General features: G+C 43.8%; 1 protein-coding gene across 4 annotated transcripts in view; it reads right to left on the bottom strand.

The window, feature by feature from the left end:
* Nucleotides 1–25,923, bottom strand: part of NPRL3 (NPR3 like, GATOR1 complex subunit) — a 366,504-nt gene that overhangs the window by 246,314 nt on the left and 94,267 nt on the right. For all 4 annotated transcript variants that reach the window (XM_077448801.1, XM_077448799.1, XM_077448800.1 and 1 more), the window contains one exon: nucleotides 12,175–12,253. In XM_077448801.1, the coding sequence (XP_077304927.1) occupies nucleotides 12,175–12,253 (79 nt within the window). The remainder of the gene's footprint in view (nucleotides 1–12,174; nucleotides 12,254–25,923) is intronic.

Here is a 25,923-nt window from a genome sequence, read left to right on the forward strand (position 1 = left end):
CACCTTCAGGTGATGGACACTGGCACGCCCCAAGACAAGAAGTAAACTCCCTATATAACCCCTCCCACTACTGGGAGTACCTCAGTTTTGTAGCCAAGCAATATACATGTATACCAAAGTGTCCCCTGATGAGTACAAATGAAAAGAATTTTACAGGTAAGCTGTTTTAAAAATCCTGTTTTCTTTTCATACATCAAGGGACACAGAGGGAGGGAGACGCAACAAAAAGGGTATGACATTAAGAGGCTAGAGGACTTATACTGCAGCCTGCAGTACACTACACCCAAAGGAAATATCCTCATGACCTTTTACATCGATTTGATAGAACCTGGTAAATTTATGGACTGAAGACCAAGTTGCAGCCTTGCAGATCTGAGCCACAGAGGCCTGGTGATGCACCGCCCAAGAAGCACTAACAGCCCTGGTGGAGTGCGCTTTAACATGAAAAAGGAGGAATTTTCTTCTTTAGACCATAAGCTTGAACAATCACTTGACAAATCCATTTGGAAATAGTAGATTTTGATGCTGCCTGTCCTCTTTTAGGACCTTCTGGCAGTACAAACAAAACATCTGTTTTGCAAATCTGAGCAGCCTCCTTTAAATAGGCCTTGACCGTTCTCACTACATCAAGGGAATGTAGTGACTTCTCTTCCCTAAATCAAGCCTCTGGGAATGAAGAATAATATCCTGGTTTAAATGAAAACCTGTCACTACCTTTGGTAAGAATACGGATAAAAGTACTCAAGGCCAGCTTAATTTCCAATCCCATTTGCAGGAATTCAAGGATCCTACCTATGACATACTTCCTGGGGTGCAAAGCCCTGGATCCACACCAGGAGACAAATGCCTTCCAGACTCTATAGTAAATGACTCTGGAGGCTGGCTTCCTAGCATTAACCAAAGTAGACACTACTGAAGGAGATAACCCACAGTCCTTTAGAATGTGGGTTTCAAAAGCCAAACAGTTAAAATTTAGCGTTTGTAAGGTAGGATGGAATACCGAACCATGTGCGAGAAGGTCTAGCCACAGCGGCAGGGTCCAAGGGTCCCCTACTGCCATCTTTATGATCTCAGCAAACCAAGATCTTCTGGGCCACGCTGGGGCCACCAGAATCACCTCTTTCCATTCCTGCTTGACCCTGCGGCAAAGACGCGTAAGCAGCAGAACTGGAGGAAATGCATAGCTTAGTGAAAACTGATCCCATGGAAAGACGAAGGCATCTGGTCTGCACGCTAGCGGATCCCTCATCCTTGACACAAAGTTGACGACTTTGTTGTTGAAACTGGACGCAAACAGATCCACGTCCGGAACACCCCCTTTTTGACATATTGACAGAAAAACGTTGTGGTGAAGGGACCAGTCTCCCGAAAACAATTGTTGGTGACTCAAATAGTCCGCCTGCCAATTTTCTATCCCTGGAATGAAAATAGATGATAGGCAAGGAATGTTGCTTTCTGCCCGAGCTAGAACATGATTCACCTCTTTTTGGGCTGCACGACTTCTTGTGCCCCCTTGGCGACTAATGTAGGCCACAGCCGTGGCATTGTCAGATTGAATCCTGACAGGACAATTCCGTAGTCCGAGCATCCAGGCCTCTAGGGCCCGAATTTCTAGAATGTTGATGGGCAAGGTCCTTTCTGACTTGGACCACTTCTCCTGGACAGATGCTTCTTCCAGGACTGCTCCCCAGCATAGAAGGCTGGCATCCGTTGTTACCACTTTCCAGGATACTGGTAGAAAGGATTTCCCCTTTTGGAGGTTGCTGGATATCAACCAATTGAGGCTCTGATGCACCTCTGGAGTTAAATGCATTGGAAAGTCCAAAGCCTGGACCTTCTTGTTCCAGGCCAACAGAATGGTGTTTTGTAGCAGTCTTGATTGAAACTGCGCATAAGGGAAGGCCTCAAAAAGGGGTCACCATCTTTCCTAACAATTTCATACACAGCCGAATGGAAGGATTTTTCTTTGTTTTGACAAGCTGAATCAGTTCCTTTATGGAGCCGACTCCTGCCTGGGGTAAGAATACCTTATTTTGACAGGTATCTATTATCAGTCCTAAGTACTGTAATCTCCTTGATGGTTTAAGGAGGATTTTTCTAGGTTGAGAATCCAGCCTAGGAATTCCATGTAGCTTACAGCTGAGATTAAACTTTGGTTTGGACCGGTGACTGATTGATCTACTAAAAAGCAGATTGTCTAGGTAGGCTAGGATAGTTATACCCTGAGCCCTTAACCTGGCTAAAGGAGGCGCTAGGATCTTTGTGAACACACGTGGTGCAGTGGCTAGACCTATCGGCAGAGCCACAAACTGAAAATGACGATTTTCTACCTTGAAGCGTAGAAATTTCTGACTAGCGAGAAATATCAGCACGTGGAGATATGCATCCTTGATATCAATCAATGCCAAAAATTCCCCACCTTGCAAAATGGAGACAATTGATTGGATTGACTCAATGCGAAAGGACCGGATTTTTAAGTGCCGGTTCAGATCTCTGAGATCTAGAATGGGTCTTACTTCCCTGATCTCTGGGAATTCTAGTTTGTAACCTAGAGAAATTGAGGAAGCCACCCATCTGTCTTGACATTGTTCCTGCTAGATCTTTGAAAAGTGCAGAAGCCTTCCCCCCACCTGAGCGAGTGGGGGCGCCCCTTCATAAGGAGGCTTTAGTATTTTGTTTTGCTGGGGGTCCTGCCCCAAGTCCGCTTTTGGCGCTGGGACTGCCCATGAGGTCTTCCTCTTGAGCTCCTTGACAGTGGAGGCTGTCGAGACTGTCTAGAGGCAGATGCTTCTGGCATTGGAGAAGATGCACGTTTAATGGAGAAGTGCTTAAACTTCTTTTCTACTGGTAAGAGAGAACTTTTCCCATTAGAAATCCTTTGGATATATTTATCTAAATTGTCTCCAAATAACTGTTCACCATGAAATGGGAAACTGGCCAAGAGCTTCTTATACGGCGCTTCGGCTGACCAACTTTTCAACCATAGGATTCTGCGTGTATGTACCAGCCCTAGCATAAGCTGTGAGGCTTGAATAATATAATGCTTCATAGCATTCACCATAAAACATAGTGCTTCTGATACGCCAGCCCATTGCTGGGCCTTCTGATCAAAAATAATCTTAAGTATCGCTACAAACTGGTCCTTTATGGACTGAGACACTCCAATTGCCACAAGAGGCGGCTGCACCACTGAACTTGCCAGAGAAATGTTGTTCTTAAAAAGAAATTCTGACTTTTTATCTGTTGGATCCTTTAACATTCGTGCATTGTCTACCGGACAAGTGAGATTTTTATTTACCGAGGAGATTGCAGCATCGACCCATTCCTTAAAGAATTCCTTCTCCATAGGATAAAGTGTAAAAAACTTTTTTGGTGGAAAAAACTGCTTATCCTGGTGTTCCTATTCAGAATACATCAGATTTTTTAGCCATGAATGGATAGGAAAGGCACCGCCAGATGGGGGGAGGCTTTAGCGATCCCAAACCAGAGGTTGGCTCATCAATAGACCACGCTACAGACAGCAAAAAAGTTGAGCGAACCAACTTTGTAAGGGAGTGTACCAACAAACTTTCTTGCAAGACTACACCCTCTATATTAGGATCAGTGGAAGAGGAGATATCAGCGTCTTCCTGATCTTTGGGAAGAACTTCCCAATTCCCTGCCCCTTGTACCTCAGGATGAGGGTCCTGAGCACTGGATGAGGATCTGCTATGCTTGGCTGCACTATGAAAAGTGATCATAGCATCAAACTTCTGTTCCAAACTTGAAATGGTAGAAGAAAAAACCTCCTGGGTGATATATATATATATATATATATATATATATATATATTAGGGGCAGAATTGTCCAGCGCTGCTCCAACACCAGTGTCCCCTGACAGCTCACTCTGACCAGCCACATCACTCTCAGAGGAGGATGACATTTTCTTGGACATGGATTTGTGTTGAATCTTATGTTATATGAAAAATAATTAAAAATTAAAATGTGTTGAACTATGATATATTTTTTTGTTGGTGTTGCAGTGATTGAAATGATAAAAAAAAAAATGTGTGAAAAAATGTGAGTATGTATGCTGAGTAGTGAGTGCATGAACAATAGTGAAAGAGATGTATATTAACCCTTGTAGTGGTTGGTGATAGGACTAGATAAACAAATAAAAATATGGAAGACATAAGTGACTATGTGGTAAAAAATAAATAAGTGAACCAACCCAAACAGCAACAATATAACCCACAAGTGCTGAAAAACTGAAAAAAACAAAAACAAAACAAGACTCACCACCCTGACTGGTTCTGCGCTGTCCAGCTAGTAGTGCCTGTGTCAGCTCCCAGGTGCATAGGAGATCACGCTGCGCTGTCCAGAGCTTCTGCAAATGGTGCTGAAACTGATCAAAAACGTGTTCAGGCTTAAAGAAAATGGCCGCCAAGCGTCCAGTATAAGGACAAACACAGGTAAAATGGCCGCCGAGCTACAGGAAAGCATGCTGCTCCTTGCCCCACCAAAGATGGCCACCGAACACTGCATACCATGGAGGGACAGTGAAACAAAAACAGGCAGAGAAATGGCGGTGAACAGTGCTACACCGATCATAGGTACAGCTCCAGACACCCCCAGAGAGAGATCCACACACATCCAAAGCACAGCCAGTCATCGCAGTCCCCCTAGGTGAGAGCCCCTGCATATGACACACACACCGTTCAGCAGCCTCATGCAGCATCCCCCACGGGGAGGGGGGAGGGAAGATAGGGACAGGGAGAGAAGAGAGGGAGGTGAGGGACCCCCGAATTGACCTCCTAGGGAAGGACCAACTGCTCAGCCCCACGGAAGCAGGGAGAGCTGTTCTTACCAGTCCTGCAGAGCTGGGAGACATTCCATCACAGACCCACTCTCCGATCAGTACGGGGTGGCTTCTGGCCCGGCACACTGACACAGACATCAGTAGCCCGGTCATATGTGTGCCCCGGAGCATTAACGCTCACCGACCACCTCTGGAGCTGAGGCATGTCGTGGACGACCCAGCGTGGAGCTCTGGCCTGCACACGCTCGCTGGCCAGGCTGGATAGACTACAAGTGTAAGAGTATCCAGCCTGTCACCCAGCCGGCTGTTGATAGCAGATCACAGGATCCTTAAACTTGCGCAAAAAGAAAAGCTTCTTCAGAAAAAACATGGACCGAAGGGCCCGTCAGGGTTCCTAGGTCCTTCTCCTTCACTAGGCAAAATAAAACTGAAGCTGCAAGGCAGGCTGAGGGGTTGTTATCTAAGGGGCTGCCCCTTGGGCGGAAATAGAAGTTCTGAGTTTTAGATTACATGTTATGCCTAGTCCTCTCCTAAAGGTGGCATAACAACCCAATGGTCTAAAGAGAGGAGCTGTGTCAGTCGGTGAATATAAGAGAAAGGAAGATTACTGTTTGTATTACACTTCTGTAAGTAACGGCCCAAGTATCCTTACACCTAAATTTAACAAAGTATCAAGTTAGTATAGGGACCACCAGCGGCGTTGCTAATGGGCCTATCCACTGCGGGGGGGATGATCCATGGGCAAATATGCACAACGCCTGAGATCCATTAACCAATTTAGGTAAGCTATATAAACCAGCCTTAAATGCAGGAAAGCATGAGATGATCCCTGACAGGCGCACACATCAGATTAGACTGGTAAGAGAAATTGCAGGAACTTGGGAGACCGCAAATTAATAGCAATGATGTCCACTATTCTAACTTGTTACTTTGTTAAATTTAGGTGTAAGGATACTTGGGCCATTACTTATAGAAGTCACCCCTTGTAAGCCTTTGAATCTCCTCTTTTTCTGGGGGGTTTCTTGGGGGTTGGTCCTTTTTCCTTCCCCCCTTTTTCCCCCCTGGGTGGAACATCTTGCAGTGGGGCCTGGGATTTGTCTGCGGGGAAGAAATTTGGGACGTTTTTAAGAAAGTTCTCTGGTTCAGGTGGAATGAATACTGTGGATGGGGTAAATATAAAATAAATATTTATTTAGCTGTTAGTAATTCAATATAACCTGCCTGTTTTTGATATTATTGCAGAGATATCTGAAACCCCCTGAGGAAGACTATTAAATCCCATGGTCGAAATGCATAGGGGTATAATGTCTCAGGCTATGTAATTTATACTGTAGGAACTTTAATTCAAACTACTATTTCATGGATTGAAAGTATTATGTATAGGTATATTTTCCTGCACTTAATTTTTTCCACACTATTGTACACCAGAGCTCATATTTTAATGACATTTTTGTACTCTAATGTCGTTTGACAAGTGATTTTCATAATAAAAATAGTTATTTGACTTTTACAAAGTGATTGTCCTATCTTGCTGCCAGAAAACCCCACGGGGAATGCTTTGTTTTCCTTTTTGAATACAGTTACGGGGTGCGCAGCTAGCTCAAATTTATGTATGTGACTTCTCTTGCTAATATGCATATTAAAAAAGCCGGCTGGCGCAAAAAAACACGGAGCAGGTCCTCCTGGTAAAATCGCGTGGTGACGTCGCTATATGTAGTGACTCCCCACCTAATATATAGAGCCGAGCCTTGTTCTGAGTCACGAGTGCACAGATGCAAACAGCGCCATATTGGACACGGGCAATTAACCCTGATTGGCAAGAACAGAGATTTCTATCTCAATGAATGTTCTGCAAATAATAAAAAATAATTAAAAATTGAATTACATAAAAAAAAAAAACTCACATTTAAAAACTAATAACAAACTTAAATCGAAAATCGAAACCCGGAGGCGGTTAACCAGTGGAACAACTATGGTTCGCTCAACACAGGTCAGTACAATAGAGACCATAACTAGGAATAATAAAATAAGTAATGTTTATAGATAATTTCTTTTCCCCATATGGTCTATGGTTTTGATCGATTTATTGATTGAGACTTTTTGTAGCGCAGCTTCTTTATTTCCAGTTATTACACTGTATGCTGCTGCATGTTTAGATTTGTTTATGCTCTGTATATATTTCGGTGAAACGATCTGCAGAGCTTGCACCAGCGTCCTGTATACACAGGAAACAGCGTGTGATAGCACATGGCATGCCGTCACTAGAGAGCTGCGGTGCAAAGAGCGCTCGGGCCTCCAAAAAAATATCCGCCAATGATCTGAAAAGGAAAATCTCACAGAAAATGGCCGCTGAAGCTCACAAGGGGAACCTGCTCTGCCCCCATCCAAAATGGCCGCCGGACAGCGCCATGCGGTGACAAGAGAAAGCCCACAGAACAGTGCTGCCTCCAACCAGCAAAAATACCTCCACAGGCACCTTTTTGGGACCACCCCACACCGGAACCAGGGGGGGGGGGGAGGGAAGATAGGGACGTGGGAGAGAAGAGGTGGTGAGGTGGCCCCCGAATCGACCTCACAGGGAATGCCCAGCTGCTCAACCCCCCGAAGCAGGGAGAGCAGTACTTACCAGTCCTGAAGAGCTGGGAGACATTCCATCACAGACCCACTCCTGCGCAGTTACATGGTGGCTGCTGGCCTCGGTATACTGTAATCCAGACATCAGTAGCCCGGTCATATGTATACCCCGGAGCATTGAAGATCACCAACCACCTCTGGAGCTGAGGTATGTCATCGCCTGCCGAGCCGTAGCTGCGACCTGCACACGCTCGATGGCCGGACTGGGGGGACTACAAGAAAAACTCAACCGGCCTATCACCCAGCCGGCAGTTGATAGAAGATCACAGGATCATTCATCTTGTGCAAAAGTATAAGACCTGCATCAAAAAAATGGACCGAAGGGCCCGCAGGGTTCCTAGGTCATTCTCCTTCACTAGGCAAAATAAAACTGAGGCTGCTGGGGCAGCAGGGAGGGTTGTTGGCACAGGGTCCGCCCCCTGGGCGGTACTGTCAATTCTGTTTATTGTGTTACAATTTTGCCTAGTTCTCCTAGTGGCAGGCTAACAAACCCATTTAGTTACAGAGAGGAGCTGTGTCAGTCGGTGAATATAAGAGAAAAGGACTTTATTTTTATTGGGTCCTTGGGAACGCTCAATCTTAGAAAGTGAGCTGGTGGAAACTCCCGAAACTCTAGTTAGTACCCCAGAGACACTGTAGATGACCCATTTGCCCTGGATTTCCTCCCGTCAGACTCCTGAGAACTGCCAGAGCCTTCCCCCCCACTCGATCTGTCTGGAGGCTGTTACCTCTGGTGATAGTGAGGCAGAACGTTTGAAAGAAAAACGCTTACTCTTCCTTTTTACTGGAAGAAGGGTACTTTTTCCACCAGATATCTTTGATATATTTATCCAAGTCATCTCCAAATAATTGTTCCCCATAAAAGGGAAAATCAGTCAGCAGCTTCTTACAAGGCAACTCTGCTGAACAAAGCTTAAGCCACAAAATACTGCGCATGTGAACTAACAGAATGGCAAGGCGAGACGCCTGTTGAATAGAATCTTTAATGGTGTCAACCCCAAAACAAAAAGCTCTGGGCAATTCTGCTAAATCCGGGACCTCTTCCCTTTTGATGACTTGTTCTACTTTATCACTAAGAGATTGACAGACGCCGATTGCTGCTACAGCAGGCTGTGCAACTGCACTAGCCATGGAAAATGAGGCTTTAAGCAATGTCTCCAGTCTCTTATCTGCTGGATTCTTAAACACCTGAACATTGTCTACTGGACAAGACTCATTCAGAGAAGAAACAGCCGCATCTACTGCTGGCAAACACAATTTGTTAGTAAATTTCTCCTCCATAGGATAAATATGAGAGAATCTTTTAAGAGGAATAAAATGCCTATCTGGATGATCCCAGTCAGCATAAATATGCTGTTCCAGCAACGGGTGCATAGGAAAAGCATGTGAACCCTGAGGCGGTTTCATTGAGCTCAAATAGGAGAGAGGTGCTTCAGCCGTTTCTGCTAAGGGTAATTTACAACAAAAATGCACTGTTTCAGTAAGCGATTGAACAACCTTTGCGACTGTGAAGCTGAAACCGAATCCTCTGGGATAGAGTCCTCCAATGAGTAACCATCCTTCTGCCCCTCTAGTGGGCCCCCCAGGGGCACATCGGAATCCTCTACCCACTTCCGATCCGCAGATGCAGAGTCCAGGGCAGGGGAAGGGGATCTTTCACGTTTCCTCCCAGCCTGGGAGGGGGATGCGAGCAAACTAGCTATCTTTCCTTCCAAACCAGCCAGAGCTGTAGCCAAATCGTCTTTAGTGACATAGGCAGAGGCTGGAGTGTTGGAGGTAGCTACAATGCCTGACAGCTCTAATGGTTCAGCCTGGTTAGCCACTTCAGGACTTTCAAGAGAAGATGATACTGTGGAGGCATGACAAGGGTTCTCAGACCCTGACCGCTGTGCTTTTGCGCTCCTTTTCCCTATTTTTGTCCCTCTCTTTTGGGAATACATACAGTAGTCCTACACAGCAGAGGTACTATTACCATGCATCTATCGCTGAACTCACTCTTAGCAATGCTTAATATGCCGCTATCAATGTCAGCAAGATGCTAAGTAGATGTGTCTGAATTGCCTGTAGCCAATCACCCAGTGCTTACATGCCCATGGACTGTGCCTGTGTCCCTCATTCAAACAGCACTCTATACATGGCAATGGCTGCTGGTCTGCTCCTGCGGCGTGAGAAAGCTTGCACGCCCAGGATCTTCTCAACTTACCATTCCCGTCGCAGGGTACAAACCGGAATACTCACAGTGACCCAATCTTCACCCATCACAGCGGGTTGGAATCATGCCGGACCTTCAAGGACGGGGTCCCCTTTTAATGTAGGGTCCACTGCCTTGGACGCGTATAGCGCCCTGCCAGAACAAAACCTTTGGTATGAGAATGTGACCAAGGTTCTGGATCCCAGGGCCCAGCTCTCTTAAAGAGAAGCATTACGGGCAAAACCTTGTCCTTTCCGTATCGAGGCTCAGGTACCATTCACTTTGATTGTGGCCTTTGAATGGATCCGATTGTGCAGCTCCTTGACCCTGCAGGCCTTTCCAGGGAGCTTCTTTAGCACACATCTTAACCGTAACCAACACCTTAGACACTGCCATAAAAATGGAGGTACTCCCTGTGTGGGGGGGTTATATAGGGAGGGGGACTTCCTGTCTGTAATTATGCCAGCGTCCATCACCTGAAGGTGGCGTATAACCCATACAGTTATTACTGGTGCTCTGTGTCCGAAAAAGAAAAACTAATCTTAACGCCCTGCAACTGCCTGCCAGAGTGTTTGCGAAGCATTACCATAGACTTGACTGGGGGCATAGAAAAGCTTCAAACGCCTACTGACTCGACATGAAGCTTCAATTTTGAAGCGATGCAACGCTAACGTTTCAGGTTTTGCTAATGTGACCAACACTGTGTGCTCTCCATCGTAACATATGCCTAGGCATTTGAGGGGCATTTTAATGCCTCTCAAACACCTGCTTTTAATGCCAGTGTGAACTTAGCCTTATGTATTTTACACACTTTAGTGTTTTGCAGTGCATTCAACTACACACTACAGCAAGCACCTGCGTTACAGTGCACCGCAATGCAAGGTAACATACTTCGCTACATTGTGGCGTGCTATCCATGTGTATTTTTTGTTCATGCTGGTACATTGGCAGCCCATTCAAAGTTAATGTAACACCCATGCATTATTTTATCACAAAGGTGTAGAGGGACCTACAACTTTATTAATAAAAACAAAATATAACCTGTAAGAATCCTGTCTTCTCTGATCCCGCCCTTCTTCCGCAGTCCCCAATGCATCTGTTGATAGCACAGCGCCCTAGGAGGCACTCTGCACATGCTCAGTTTGGTGTGTATTGCTAGACATTTAACTTTTTTTTGGGGGGGGGGGGGGGGGTGCATGCAATCCACACAGGGCAAAGTCAGGGGTCATGCAGCTTCATAGGACAGTCAGAGTAGAATGAAAACTCCTCCCACAAGCTTTAACCAGTGCTCGGCCAGACACCAATAAGAGTCATAAGCCTGCTATATACTGATGAGAAAATGTATTTAGCAGTTTATAGTTACTAAAATATTTGCAATTTCATGTTCTGTGTACAGTAGGAGACCAAATATAGTGAATGCAGGGTCCTGGGTTTAGTAACATCTTAAGCCTGATTTGTGGGCATGTCAATTGTTGGGCAGTGCTACATTGAGACTTAGGATTTGCGGCGCATTTCAGCTGCTAGCGGGGCGCTTTTACCCCCGCTAGCGGCTGACAAAGGGTTAAAACCGGCAATAATACGACGCAATAGCGGCATTTTGCCGGCGGTATTACAGTGCTGCCCCATTGATTTCAATGGGGAGCAGCAGTGGAGGAACGGTAAACACACCGCTCCTTCACCGTCCCAAAGAAGCTGCTGGCAGGACTTTTCCTGAAGTCCTGCCAGCGCACCGCTGCAGTGTGAAAGCTCTCGGGGCTTTCACACTACAGACAATGGTGCAGCTGTTTAAGGGCGGATTGCATACAATCACTATGTTTTGAGCTAGTTTTATACTTCTATTGTCATATTTGGTGTAGCATGGAATATATATATATATATATATATATATATATATATATATATATATATATATATCGATTAGTGATCAGTTGCCACCTCCAGCTTTGTGATGAATACGAGTATGCTTGTAGTGAGAGCTCCTGAAGTGGCGAGTCATTCATAAAGAAAGCTCGAGATAAGTAAATTTTCCTAAAAGAAAAACTTGGTTATTCTTACTACAGTATCACAGACTGAAGCAAAAGGGAACAGGAGCCACCTTATAACTTTCACAGTATATGACTGTTTTACTACTTTACTTACTTTGTGAGAATGAGGCTTCTGTTCCCTCTGCTGCAGTCTGCATTTTTCAGTCAGAACATGAGCCTCGGTCTGACACCCCTCTCTCTCGCTCTATCAGAGCTCTGCTGTGAGCTGTCTGGGAGTTTTTTTTTTTACTTTCCCTGGCACAGCAGCAGACAAGCCCCCTTCCTCTGCATAGCTAGTGTTGGCACTTGTCTCAGGGAAGTACCTAAATCCTGAGAAAAGCAATGCTAATCATATTATCTATTTGTCTCCTTGCTAGATGTATGGTCGGAAAGAAGTGTGGGAAGGTGGGGGGGTGGTTGGGAACGACTGCGCTGTCAACCATACTATCTCCGCAAGGAGACAAGTCTAGAAAGAGGAGGCAAAAAAAAAACAATCCAATTTCACAAAAGACTTAAACATTCAATACCTGTCATAAGCTTCCTTTAGGTCTCTCGCCAGCTTGCTTTTTGGTAAAATATGGTGAAATGGTGACTGTGGTCCCCCATCTGGAAAAATAAAAGGTTTTAATATTTTATACACTGCTACTAAATATACACCAATGGGAAATGTATAGAAATTCATTATGGTTTGTGTCCTTTTAAAAGCACACCAAAGTTTACAAGCTTAGCTTGTATTAAATTCAATGAAGAAATCACTGTAAGAGAAAGAATGAAGATATACACTATGGGGGGGGGATGTTTTTGACCTACCTGTGAATTCCATTGAGTATAGTACAAGACATATCAAAACTATTCATAGACCCCATCACATTTGGCATCTTCCAGGTGGTTTGGGGGGGGGGGGCCATTCTTGTGCAGTAGGGAACCAGAAGTGAAGCCGAAAGGCTTCACTGCCTGGTTTCCTGCCTGGTTATCACATGTAATTCCACATATGTTGTGTACCTCCTATGGTGCCCCTGCAAGCTATTTTATGTTGGGCACACAAAGCGACTCTTACGAGTGAGCATTGCTTAACATTTGGCGAATATTAGAAAGGGATTTCAATATCACAGTGTGCCCCTACATTTTAAGGAAAAGCACAATCAGGATCCGAGTCTATTGCAATTCTGTGGGATAGACTGGGTTCACCCCTCTTGGAGGGGATCAAACAGAGTGAGGGATCTCTCGCGTAGAGAGACTCGGTGGATATTTTTGTTGTAATGTCTAACTCCAAGAGGTATGAACATTGAAGAGGACTTGAACTGCTTCTTAAGTGACACTTAATTGAGGGATTGAGTGTATTTGTGGCCAGTCATTCATGATAGTTTGCAATATGTGAGATAATGTCCTAAGATGTTGACACTCCTATGAAGCTGGGGGGAGGGGGTGTAACATTATTATGAATGAAACCTATAGATATTAATTTACAGTACATAGGACAAAAATACTATTACATTTTTATATTGCATTTTGCAAGGCAGAGTTCATAGCAATTATGGTGATTAAATATATGTTCTAATTTAATAGGATATAGGGTAGAAAGCCCATTTATTTGACAGATAAAAATAATGGTGTCATTATAATCTCCATTTTTTATATGAGTTTTATTTTTAGATTTTTATTTGTAATATTAATCTTGTATTCATAGTATTTTTTTAATTATGTGGTATAATCTGTATGCACTTGTGTCTAAGTATGTGAGGATGCAAATATTTAGCCATATATAAAAGTTTATTTAACATTGATTAAGCTGCTCTGATTGTATATTTTTGGAAAACATAGTCAGTTTGTTAACTAGTGTTTATAGTGGGGTTAATTGTTTAAATTATTGATATTTAATCTGACACATTGCAGTTGATAATGCGTGTGCGGAGTAATGTTCTAATAGCTGCTGCTTATTTAATTTAACCGCACGCTGAATTGCAGATTTAAAAGCCTGATGTGAATAGAAGGTAGTCACATTACATGTTTATATGATGACATGGAGAGTGTGCAGTCAGGGCGGTTTAACTTGTTGAGAAATGTCGGCTACGGGGACACAGGGAGTGCACAGGAGTAAAGAACTGTCACCGCCCACAGCATTAATGACGTTCAGTGAATAAAGGGAGGATCTTATTGCCATACTGTCAATCCCATTGAAATAGTCTCTCATGACAAAAGATGTCTGGGCGTGGCTTCCTGGCAATCTACTGAACGAGGTGTAGGATGGAGGAACGCAATCTATTACACCGGCTTGTGTCTCACAGGGGCAAGGAGTGGGTGAGATTACTGAAAGTTTATCGCACACCCTGGGTCCGCCGTGACCGAATTCAATTGCTTCACCAATGTTTGGTTTGCTGTGACAAGAGTTTTGTTTGGCGCTGTTTGCGATTTGACACATGCGAGTGTAATATTTGGAGTGCTGTTTTTAATAAAGTGTATGAGACGGTGTTACACTATTGGAGCATTTCTTTATTTTCACATGTGGGGCAAACTGATTTATGGCATCTAGGACAGGGTGTCACACATAAAGGATCTCTTTCAAGTGCATCTGGCATCATATCCAGGAGTGGATGAATGTGCATTAAGGCGAACACGAGAATGGGAGGCAAATTTATTTGGCGAGCGTGCTTGAATAAGGGGAGTGGAAGCACGAGCACAGCGGTGTGGTGGAAGATCATCTAATTGGATTAATTTATGTTGGATTTTACACCATTCATCGGACTGGTCTTTTGAGAGATTTGAATTTCATGGACATTTATGTTATAACATTGACACTTGGTATACACTGGGTGATCCATTCAATTATATGTTGGCACGTTTATTATGTGTATTTCTTTACAATTAATTGAGCTACAATAGTGGTTACATTTGTTGCTTTATACTGCATGTATGCACTGAAAAATCTTTCTATTCTGTTTACACAGCAATTCATGCTTTGTTCTATATGTAACAATTTTTTAGGGAAATTTAGAGAACTCACTACTTATTGTATGTTTACAATCCTTTTGTGTGTTTATGACCGCCGCACACCTAATTTTTTAATTCTCTTTTGATTTAGTTTAGTAAGGTGTATTTATTCACAATTATTTTTAATGATTTGTTTTGTGAAAAGATTAGAACAAGCACATTTTTGCAAGTAAAGGCAGTGGGACACCATATCACATGCACAAAAATGCGGGCGTTTTCCCACAGCTACAAAGCCCGTCCTGGTGAAGACCATCTTTCTTCCAGTATGGGAAAATGCCAGTCAATGCAGTCAGTGACTGCACTTACGTACTAGTGTAAATTAGCCCTCACTGCCCTTAGACAACCACCTGTGCAACAGTGCAACTGTGTGTGCAGGACAGGCCTCCTCTGACAGGCAGTGACACAGTGGCACTGGCATCCAGGGTCAGGCCTTTTTGCAAATGCACTGTCTATTATAGGCCATCCACTCAGAGTCAGGCCACCATATAGGCTCCAGACCAGCACCTTGTGTACTGTACTCACTGCATGCCATTTATTTCCCAATTTCACAGGACTACTCTACTCAGACCACCGTCAAGAGCAGTCCCACTCCCGAGTCCCAAGTCCAATGCCTCCTGACGCCGCCACCGCGCCTGCCGCCCAGAGGCAGAAGAGCGCGCTGAGAGCAGACTAGTGCAGTACTTTGCACTACAGTACAATAATTGTGGTACGTACAACAGGCCAGAGGCCAGGCCTCCCCCTCTTCCCCTCACTGCCTTAGATGACCACCATCCATCCAGAGCACACTGTGCAACAGTGCAAGTCCAACTGTGTGTGCAGGGCAGGCCTCCTCTGACAGGCAGTGGCACAATGGCACTGGTCTGGCATCCAGGGCCAGGCCTTTTTGCAAATGTGCTGTTGATTTTTATAGGCCATCCCCTCAGACCACCATCCAGGCTCCAGCACCTTGTGTACTGTACTCACTGCGTGCCATTTATTTCCTAATTTCACAGGCCTGCTCTACTCAGACCATCGTCGAGAGCAATCTGAGGATGTGTGCCTCACCCTCAGCAGACTTTATCCATGTATTTAGGAGCTGTCCCCAGATAAAAACTTTTTGGAATGAGGTTACTACATTAATTTTTTTTTTAACTGTCACTACCGTTGAGATCCCATTGACATTGGAAGTGTGTTTTCTAGGACTTGGCGAACCACTGACTCCTCACTGGAAAGTCAGAACCCTTCTGGAGTTATTACTTTATTATGCACGCAAGGCCATTTTTCTCAGGTGGAAATCCTCTTCTGCACCCTCAATTAACTTTTGGAAATTTTTGGTCAATTTAGCCTTGCCATTATACAAGGCCACTTGCCTGTCTCGTGGTTGTGCCAAGAAATTATGGGACATATGGGTAGAAACACCATCTACAAATGCAGATTCTCTAGATGACTAGAATGAATGTCCATACATTGATATGTAATTAATAGGGCTTTGAAATTAAAAATGAATTCCTCGATTAATCTTTTTGATCAATCAAAATTATTTTGATCGGTACTCACATCTCTCTGATTGAACATAACACGTATGGGGGAGGAGCAACGCATGACCTCACCCACTGCTTCCCTATGGAACACGACTGTTGGCTTTACATGCTGTGTTTTTATCATCTTTATGTGAGTAGTTTGTGTTTGAACACAAAAATTTAATCTTATACTTAAGCAGTGAGCATCTTTTCTCTCTACCCATGACCTGGCATCCTGAGATGACTATACAGAAAATATAGTCTGTTTTAATACGTTATAATCAAAGTCTCTGGTTCAAGCGCAGGCGATTGGTGCAAACAATTCAGGTCTTTTGCAGACTTTTGGAGTCTGCAAAAGACCTGAAACTGGGACGGAGATTTATCTTCCAACAAGACAATGATCCCAAACATACAGCAAAATCTACAAAGGAATGGTTCACAAATAAACGTATCCAGGTGTTAGAATGGCCAAGTCAAAGTCCAGACCTGAATCCAATTGAGAATCTGTGGAAAGAGCTGAAAACTGCTGTTCACAAAAGCTCTCCATCCAACCTCACTGAGCTCGAGCTGTTTTGCAAGAAAGAATGGGCAAGAATTTCAGTCTCTCGATGTGCAAAACTGATAGAGACATACCCCAAGCGACTTGCAGCTGTAATCGCAGCAAAAGGTGGCTCTACAAAGTATTAACGCAAGGGGGCCGAATAATTTTGCATGCACCACTTTTCAGTTTTTTATTTGCTAAAAAAAGTTTAAAATATCCAATAGATTTCGTTCCACTTCACAATTGTGTCCCACTTGTTGGCGATTCTTCACAAAAAAATAAAATTATATATCTTTATGTTTGAAGCCTGAAATGTGGCAAAAGGTTGAAAAGTTCAAGGGGGGTGAATACTTTCGCAAGGCACTGTATATTCTACTAGTAGTCCTGCTTTGTTTTCGAGCCTCTATTGTATTAAACGGTTGTTACTGATGCTCTATTTGAACTCAAGTACAATGTCAGGTCATTCTATTTTGATGCATACCGGTAAATAAGGAATTAAAAAAAAAAAAAAAAAAAAAAAAACTCAGAGTGGGATACATTTATAGGGGAATGCCCAGGGGGTGTGTCCTCAAAAGCTTTGTCATTGTTCAGTTACCAGAAAGTGCCAGCCTATAACCCAGGGTACTGTATGATTAAAAGAAGCTTCAAATTGTATTCACAGATGGAATACTTTCGCATGTCCCCCATGATTTTCTTTGCAATATTGCCAGAAAAAAAAAAGAAAAAAAGAAAAGAAGATCAACTCTGCAAAGCGCTACACCTTACTTCTACAACATGCTACACCTAAAATACTTAATGCTCAAGGCACACCATCTACATGTTCACTGATGGAACCAATTGTCATGATTCTGTCATCCTCAACTCCTACAGAGGAGCGAGGCACTGGTCAAAACCATCTTACAGCACTGACTGTTAAACATGCCCACTCACTGTCCTGCTCAAGACATGAAGAAGAATCTTTTCCCCCAAAGCCCTAGACGAAACAAACATTTTTCAAACCCTGAAAGACAAAAGTAAGCCTTGTTATTGGATGCGGGGTCTTGGGTTTTCTGGAAGTAGTCACTAGACCGACAAGAAAGGGCCCTTTGGAGACATGCAGAAATGTACAGTAAGGGTTCGGTTTTGCACTGTGTGGAAGGGAAATCAGTAGAAGCACAATATAGTTAAAAAAAAAAAAAAAAGTATTGTGTTCTGATAACTGTAGGCGGTTAATAACTGTAATAAAATGGTTCAGAATTAGTTTTTTATTTCAATTGCATTTATATTTTTCTCCACCTTTAAATACACACCAAGCTGTCCAGAAATATTGAAAGTAAAAAAGGAAGGACAACTCCCCCAGGTGGTGTTTTTTGGCAGCAAACACAAAGTGATAGGATGAGTAACCTCTATAGATATAATAATTTATTAAGATAAGAAAAAACTTTTTCAAAACATAGTAGTTAAAACATGAGCTCCAGTGGGAATAGCATAATAAAAAAAGAAAGAGACAAATATGGATACGCGGATACAATGCGACAGTCAATTGTCCTATCAACGCTGTACAATTACACATGAAACATGTACAGTGCTGGGAATTCTGACACGTTTCAACCCTCACTGGGGTCTTCTTCAGAGAAAAATGTGTCCCATCCACTGTATCCACAAAGATGACAGATTCAACTATTGTTCCCACAAGGAAGATTTTTTGTTTAAAAGAGAAAGCCCCTTGGTTGCAGGCTCGGGGTCCTGGAGCACTCCACAGGTATCGCAGACCGGGGACAGGATGGCACCCACCAGCATAGCTTACAAGAGATCATGCGTAATGTAGCCCCACCCTCCTACCAACCCGGAGAGAGGGGGGAAACACCCACCTAAACTGCAGGTGAGGTGTGCAGTACCTACGGCAGGAATTCAGATTTTAGTAAACAGTTATATAAATTTTCTTTGTATGTATGTATGTGTGCCCACCACTGTGAGAGTCCCACCAGGTGGGTCACCACATTAAATGATCCCACGTGGTTGACCGCCGTAGGGGATATATAACCCTACATGTGAGTGTCACCGCTTATGCCTGATTAATATGGTCACCCCAACTGTATGTATCGACACAGAAGGTCCCATATATCAGAGGAAATGCCACCAATGGTGATAGAGATACCCAAACACCAAAGTGAAAATGTGGTGCAAAAAAAAAAAAAAAAAATAGGAAAAAATAAATAAAAAATAAAAAAAATCTGTAGCTGGGGGAGTGGGAGCAGGCCCTCCTAGGCGACGGAGACCTCGCCATATCAAAATCTGTCTGCAATACATTGATGACGTTTTCGTCGTCTGGGAGGAACCTGAGGAGTTACTATTGGAGTTTCATGCCCGTATCAACTGTAACTCTTACAATTTGATATGATCAGAAGAAAATGACCTTTTTTGGACATTAACTTGGGACGCACTCCTGAGAATCGAATCAGTACCACACTATTCCGCAAGGACCCCGCGGGTAACACGGTGTTCCATGCGGAAAGCTTCCACCCTGTTGCACTTAAGAAGTCGATACCCTATGGACAGTATCTCCGGTTGCGCAGAAACTGTTCCGATGATTCCCTTTTTAAACAGGAAGCAAATAAATTGCAATCTAGACTCCTGGAACAGGGTTATAGCCGTTCCTGTTTACACAAAGCATACAATAAAACCGTCGTGTAGCCTCGATCTGACCTACTGTTCAAAAAGAAGGGGTCAGATGACCCTGGCTTGGATTCAGCCAGGATCATTCTGCGCTTCTCCAGACATCAAGCTATTAGAAATATTGCCCACAAGCACTGGTCCATACTGATGGACGACCCAAAGGTTAATAAATTTATCCCAAAAAATCCCCTAATTACCTTTAAACAGGCTTCCTTGTTACAGGACAAGCTGATCCAAAGTGCATTCAAAAATAAATTTAAAAGACTTAATCATTGCACAGCTGTAGGCTCATTTCCCTGTGGCCATTGCTCATTCTGTCAGTATATCAGACGGGAACAGACCTTTCTTCTCCCAAATGGGCAAACATTTCATCCCCAACATTTTGTGAATTGCCAAACACGTGGGATTGTATATTTTATGTCCTGTGAGTGTGGGGCCTTCTATGTGGGGAAGACCAAGCAGGAATTCCACAAACGGATATCCAAGCATGTGTATAGCATGCAAATTGGGAATTACTACCTCCCACTGGGACGCCATGTGGTTGGGGTGCACAATTACGTTATGCCCAAGATAACGTTTACTGCACTTGATAGAACTCACATTCCAACCCGAGGTGGAGATTGGAACAAAATTCTACTTCAGCACGAGCAGAGGTGGATATTCAAATTAGATGCCACCTCTGCTCCAGGCTTAAATCAATCTCCTTCCCCCTTTTCTAAAGGGCTTTGTGTCCGGCAAAACCCAATAGTGGAAGAAGGCACTAACACGTGTGGTGGTTCTTTTTTTCCTTCCCCCCCTTCCTCCCCCCTTTTTGCTCTCGACATAATTACCCATCTTTTTATGAATGGCTCCATCTCCCATATTTGTTCCTCATAAAGGATTTGTGGAATTCCTGACTTGGTCTTTATGCATAAATATTATTTTATCCCTCATGTTCTGTAATCAGCACTCATATTAGACGCTTAATGTACACAAAGAAATTATATAAATGTTACTTACTTTTTTCCAAAATGTAATAGTTGAATTTACTGTAGATGTACATGATACAATATTGTTCTTATAAGACACATGGGTATTGGATGTACAAGGGGACATTTATATGTACACATTCTTCGTATATATACTATTTGTGATGTGTTCCCGGGCTTCCTGTTTCTTTCTCCCTTTTCTCTTTTTTTTTTCCTCCCCCTTGCACATGCAATATAAATATAATTTCCATGTGCTTTTGCCCCATGTTTTGGACACTTGGGGCTTTCTGGTGCTCCCGGGGTCGCTATTCCTGGGGCAGGGTGCTCTTCGCCGGCGCTTGCTTCCCGGTGGGGGGGGGGGGGGGGGTGGAGCCATAATGGTACCTGGGCTCCTCCTTGTGTCCTTATCCGTGGGCGTGCGGGCTGGCCCCGCTGCCTAGGCTTGGGATCTTTGTTTCCCCCCTGCCGGCGTCGTTCTTGGAACATTTGCGGACGTCTCCCGCCACTGCGCATGCGCAGGGCCCCGTGCGTGCGCGTGACGGAGAGACGTCACGTGCTTACGATGCAAATGACGGAATGCCGGGGCCACTTTGCGTCTCTCCGGAACGCAGAGGATGTCACGCCAGGCCACCCTATTATGGCGACCATATCCCGCCCCTATGGGTGGAGCTGCAGTGCTAGCGGCAGACAGCTGTAGATAATCTACAAACCAATTAACCGCCTTCTATATCAGCCTGACACTACAGGGTATCACTCCATTCCCAGCTAGCAGGAGCAGCATATACACTCTTGTCCAATGCACAATAGGTGTTTGTGGTGGCATTTTCACATATTATCGCTGTCCTCTTGCTCTTTTCAGTTTTTTTACTCATAGAACTTTATTAACCTCCCTGGCGGTATGATTCTGTCAGGAATTCTATTCCAAAAGCGGTACAATTCTTTTGCATGAAAATTTGGTGTTATGTATCATAGGCCTGCAATTCTTAGTAATTGCTTACTAAAACCTGACCAAACAAGGCTCTAGTAGACATCCCAGATGTGATAAAGTTTGAAACACAAAATCATGAATTATAATCTTATAAATATAATTTTATTCAATAATGTAATGTGAAATAATGAAATTTGTCAAACAAAGAAAATTCAATAAACATCCTGAGTGTGATACATTTTGAAGCAAGGTACAGCACACAGTCCAACATCACAATCCGGACAATAGAACCAGCTTTCTTTTCAGACTTTTTCCACTGCTATCTCTCTTTGAGCAGCAAACCACGCACATCCTGGTAGGTGCTCCCTTTTTTGCGGTTGGTGGTATGTAGTCCACAAAGTGATGACCTGTTAGGCGTTCTGGGTTGACAACGTCAACAGCATGTCGTCCAGGTCTGATCGCAGATCCTGATGGTGTCTGGTGTTGGAGGAAAATCTGCTCAGCCACCTTCCAGGTAAAATCGGCATGAATAAGAGGCTTGCGACATATGCGTTCCAAAGGCATTGCTCCAGAAGATGCTGTAAAATCTTTTTATAATATTTTTTTTGCTGCTTGCGCATAGCCGGATAAAATGTCATTGCCCGATCGGCTCTGTCCACGCCTCCCATAGTGCAATTATAGTCTATGACGACTTGCGGCTTCAGCACATCTTTCCCACGTTTGGTGTGGACCATGGCAGTGGCGGTATTGTGCACAGTACTCATGAGACACACGTCCTTCTTGTCTTGCCATCGCATTGCCATCATCTTACCCTTCTGCCAGGCAACCATTTCTCCGGTTTTTAGATTTTTCCGGGAGAACAGAGATGGCATGTCACGTCGATTGGGCCTAACAGTACCATACGCATCGGTCTTGTTTTTTAGCAAAACATCAAAAAGGTCCGGAGACGTATAGAAGTTGTCCATGGTGACACAATATCCCTGGTTCAGCAATGGCTCCAGCAGTGTGAGGACTGATGATGTGGCCATCCCATAGCCGCTGTACCTGGGGTTGAACTTCGTGCCTTTACCGGTGTAAATGACCGAATTCCATATGTACCCGGTGGATGACTCGCAGAGCATGTAGGACTTCATGCCAAATCTCGCTCTTTTGGATGCAATAAATTGTATCCAGCTCAGGCGTCCCTTGTAGGCCATCAAGCTTTCATCCATGCAGACGTCCCTTTCTGGCATGTAGGTCCGCTGGAAATTGCTCACAATAATTTGAGATACCTCCCAGATTTTTTTGAGTTTGGGTGCAGGATGCATGGCCTCATCAAACTCTTCATTGTTTGTGAAATGGAAATATTTCATGATGAGGGAAAAACGGTATTCGGACATCACGGTGCCAAAAAACGGAGTGGCCAGTAATTTATTGGTGGTCCAGTACCATTTCTGGAGTGGTTTCCCCACCACCCCCTGAAGAATAAGGAGTCCCAGGAACTGCCAGATGTCCTCTTTGGTCACTGGTTCCCACTTTCTGCTTCGGGAAAACCTGGCATGGAGCGTAACGGATTGCTGTACCTGGTAGCGATTTGTCTCTGTGACAATTTTTTCAATTACATCCTCAGTGAGAAATAATTGCAGGTATGCCAGAGGATTGTCACGTTCGACATCTACCTTCATCCCAGGTGATCCAGTGAAGGGGAATCTTGGCGGCGCTACCTGGTCTGTATCGCAGTCGATAGGGCACCAATTGCGCACATCGCTGAGGTCAGGTGCAGGATCATCACCGCTGTCACTTGTCAGATCCGTGTCAGTGTCAGACGACAAATCTCCCCACGACTCGCTATCGCTAATTTCTGCGAGCAACTCTGTGTCGCTATCGCTGTCACTCAGCTGGTCCAATGGCGATTTTGTAGCGAATTGGCGCTTTTTTGATGCCATGTTATATTTTATTTTATTGGAGGCAAGGGGCACTGTATGGTTTATCAGTCAGATAGAGATGATACAGTGTAATCCTCTCATATTACAATGTATCACCTCTATTTATGTGTTTGTGTTGTGTTCACTTTTTGAAATTCCCGCCCAGTTCCGCACCCGTGCGCCGCTGCTGCTCGCAGACAACGGAACCTGGAAGTCAGGATGGCGTGATCACAGGGGAGGACACGGAGGACAGCGGAGAACATCGCTGGAGCGCCGGGAGAAGGTAAGATCTCAGCTTGCCACTCTGCAATGTTACCCCGAGCGTGACTTGGGGTTACCGATAGTACAAGAAAAAAACAAACCCGAGTCACGCTCGGGGATACCGCTAGGGAGGTTAAGAAACTTGAATTGGTAATCCTTTATACTTATATTGATTTTTATTTTATAACTTTCTTAGGTTGGGTGGAATAAATTCTTCCCCCCTTTTGGAATAACCTTATAGTGTGACTGTCTTACGGATCAGTCACGTTATACACTCCTATCCTTTGAGCAGTGTAAGCCTTTGTGACTCTTTCTCCACCATTTATTGCACTATTATCACCTTAATAACCACGGGCACTTAATTACAGGAGCGATATTATCAAAGTCCCCCCTCTTCACCATTCCCATTGATATTCACAGTTTTGTATGGTAGTTTGTGTGGGTTTCTTTTTTTTTTTTTGCACCACGTTTTCACTTTGGTGTTTGGGTATCGCTATCACCATTGGTGGCATTTCCTCTGATATATGGGACCGTCTGTGTCAATACATACACAGTTGGGGTGACCATATTAATCAGGCATAAGCGGTGACACTCACACGTAGGGTTATATATCCCCTACGGCGGTCAACCACCTGGTGGGACTCTCACAGTGGTGGGCACACATACACACATAAAACAAAGTTTTTGTTGCGCTAAAAGCATAAGAAAATAAACAAAGAAAATACAGCGGCTAACAAATATTGCTGGAAACAATATGGAAACAAATATAAATTATGATATAGCGCTTGAACAGTAAAAAAAATAAAAAGTTCAAATTATTAATGAACGGATTCCAGGGAAATGGTCTAGACTAAATCGTTGTCTTTTAATTCATGAAAGGAACAGAGGGAACCACCACCAACACCCGATATTACTGCCTCTTACCATCAGTACGCATATCAAATGCACGTAGGATTGAATTGTAAAAGATCGTATTTCCAGACTTCTCCTTATCACAATATGATTAATCCACATAGAGGGAACCGTCCAAAGGCCATAAAGGAATTTTTTTTTTTCCTCTCTTATTTCTGCGCTTCTCAAGACCTCCTCAAAAAGCGTTCTCAGAAAAATTAATTTCCCCAATGGCCACATAAAAAATATAAAAAGAATGGTTTCATTGCGCAGACTTCATGATAAGTCAATCACTCTTTAACCTCCCTGGCGGTATGATTCAGTCTGGAATAAGGTGCTGAAAGCGGTACAATTATTTTGCATGGAAATCTGGCTTTTATTTTGTAGTCCTGTAATTCTTAGGAATAACGCTCTGAAATCTCTTCAAACCAGAGTCTAGCGGACATCCCGGGTATGATAAAGTTTATAATATAATAAAGAATAATAAAAATTATTCAATAATGTAATCAAATCCCCAAAAAAATGAAAAAGGGACATGTTTTGGTTGCTATGGACAATCTCCAAATTCCAAGCAGTAAAAAACAGTATTTATAATATAAAAGTGCATGCAGGGCATTGCACAAACCACTAGGGACAAAGGGGGTGTGTATTTTTTACTACAGCACTGTAATCTGTAAGATTACAGTGCTGTGTGTGTTTTGTGTCTTTTTACATTTTTTAATTTGCCGCCGTTCTCCGCTCCCGTGCGTCGTAACGTCGCAGGGAACAGAGCTTGGCGGCATTCGGCACTGTGAATCGAGCGCAGGACGGCTCGATCACACAGCGCGGCGGACATCGCTGGATCCAGGGGACAAGGTAAGTAACGTTACCTGTGTCCTCTCCTGCATCGAGCGGTGCAAGCCCGAGTCTGGCTCGGGGTTACCGCTATTGTAATTAAAATTCCAACCCGAGCCAGACTCGGGATTACCGCTAAGGAGGTTAATAAAAAGATTTTAAACTCACATTTCAGATGAGATACGAACAGCATCAAAAGTATTAGCAGCATCCAACAACAAGGATAGAAACCACTCTCGTGCTCCTTCTAATGTCACAAGTCTCTCATTCGCCCGACGTTTCATCACAAACGTGCGTCCTCAGGGGCATGACCGTGACAATAGAGAGAGAGCTTTATAAAAGGATAAATGTTAAAAAAATTGTTAATTAAAAAGATTAACCTTTTGCAGGTGTTATCTTCAATATGTGAAGGAAACCGCCATTTCGTAATGTGTGTTCCCGCCATGCTTAGCGTGCGTTCCATCACATAAAGAAGTGAAATAAACAAAATGCGGAACTTCCATACATACAAAGAAAATTTATATAACTGTTTACTAAAATCTGAATTCCTGCTGTAGGTACTGCACACCTCACCTGCAGTTTAGGTGGGTGTTCCCCCCCTCTCTCCGGGTTGGCAGGAGGGTGGGGCTACATTACGCGTGATCTCTTGTAAGCTGTGCTGGTGGGTGCCATCCTGTCCCCGGTCTGCGATACCTGTGGAGTGCTCCAGGACCCCGAGCCTGCAACCAAGGGGCTTTCTCTTTTAAACAAAAAATCTTCCTTGTGGGAACAATAGTTGAATCTGTCATCTTTGTGGATACAGTGGAT

The sequence above is a fragment of the Lithobates pipiens genome, unplaced genomic scaffold, assembly GCF_037356315.1.
Source record: "Lithobates pipiens isolate NorthernLeopardFrog02 unplaced genomic scaffold, aLitPip1_a1.2 Scaffold_22, whole genome shotgun sequence".
NCBI lineage: Eukaryota > Metazoa > Chordata > Amphibia > Anura > Ranidae > Lithobates > Lithobates pipiens.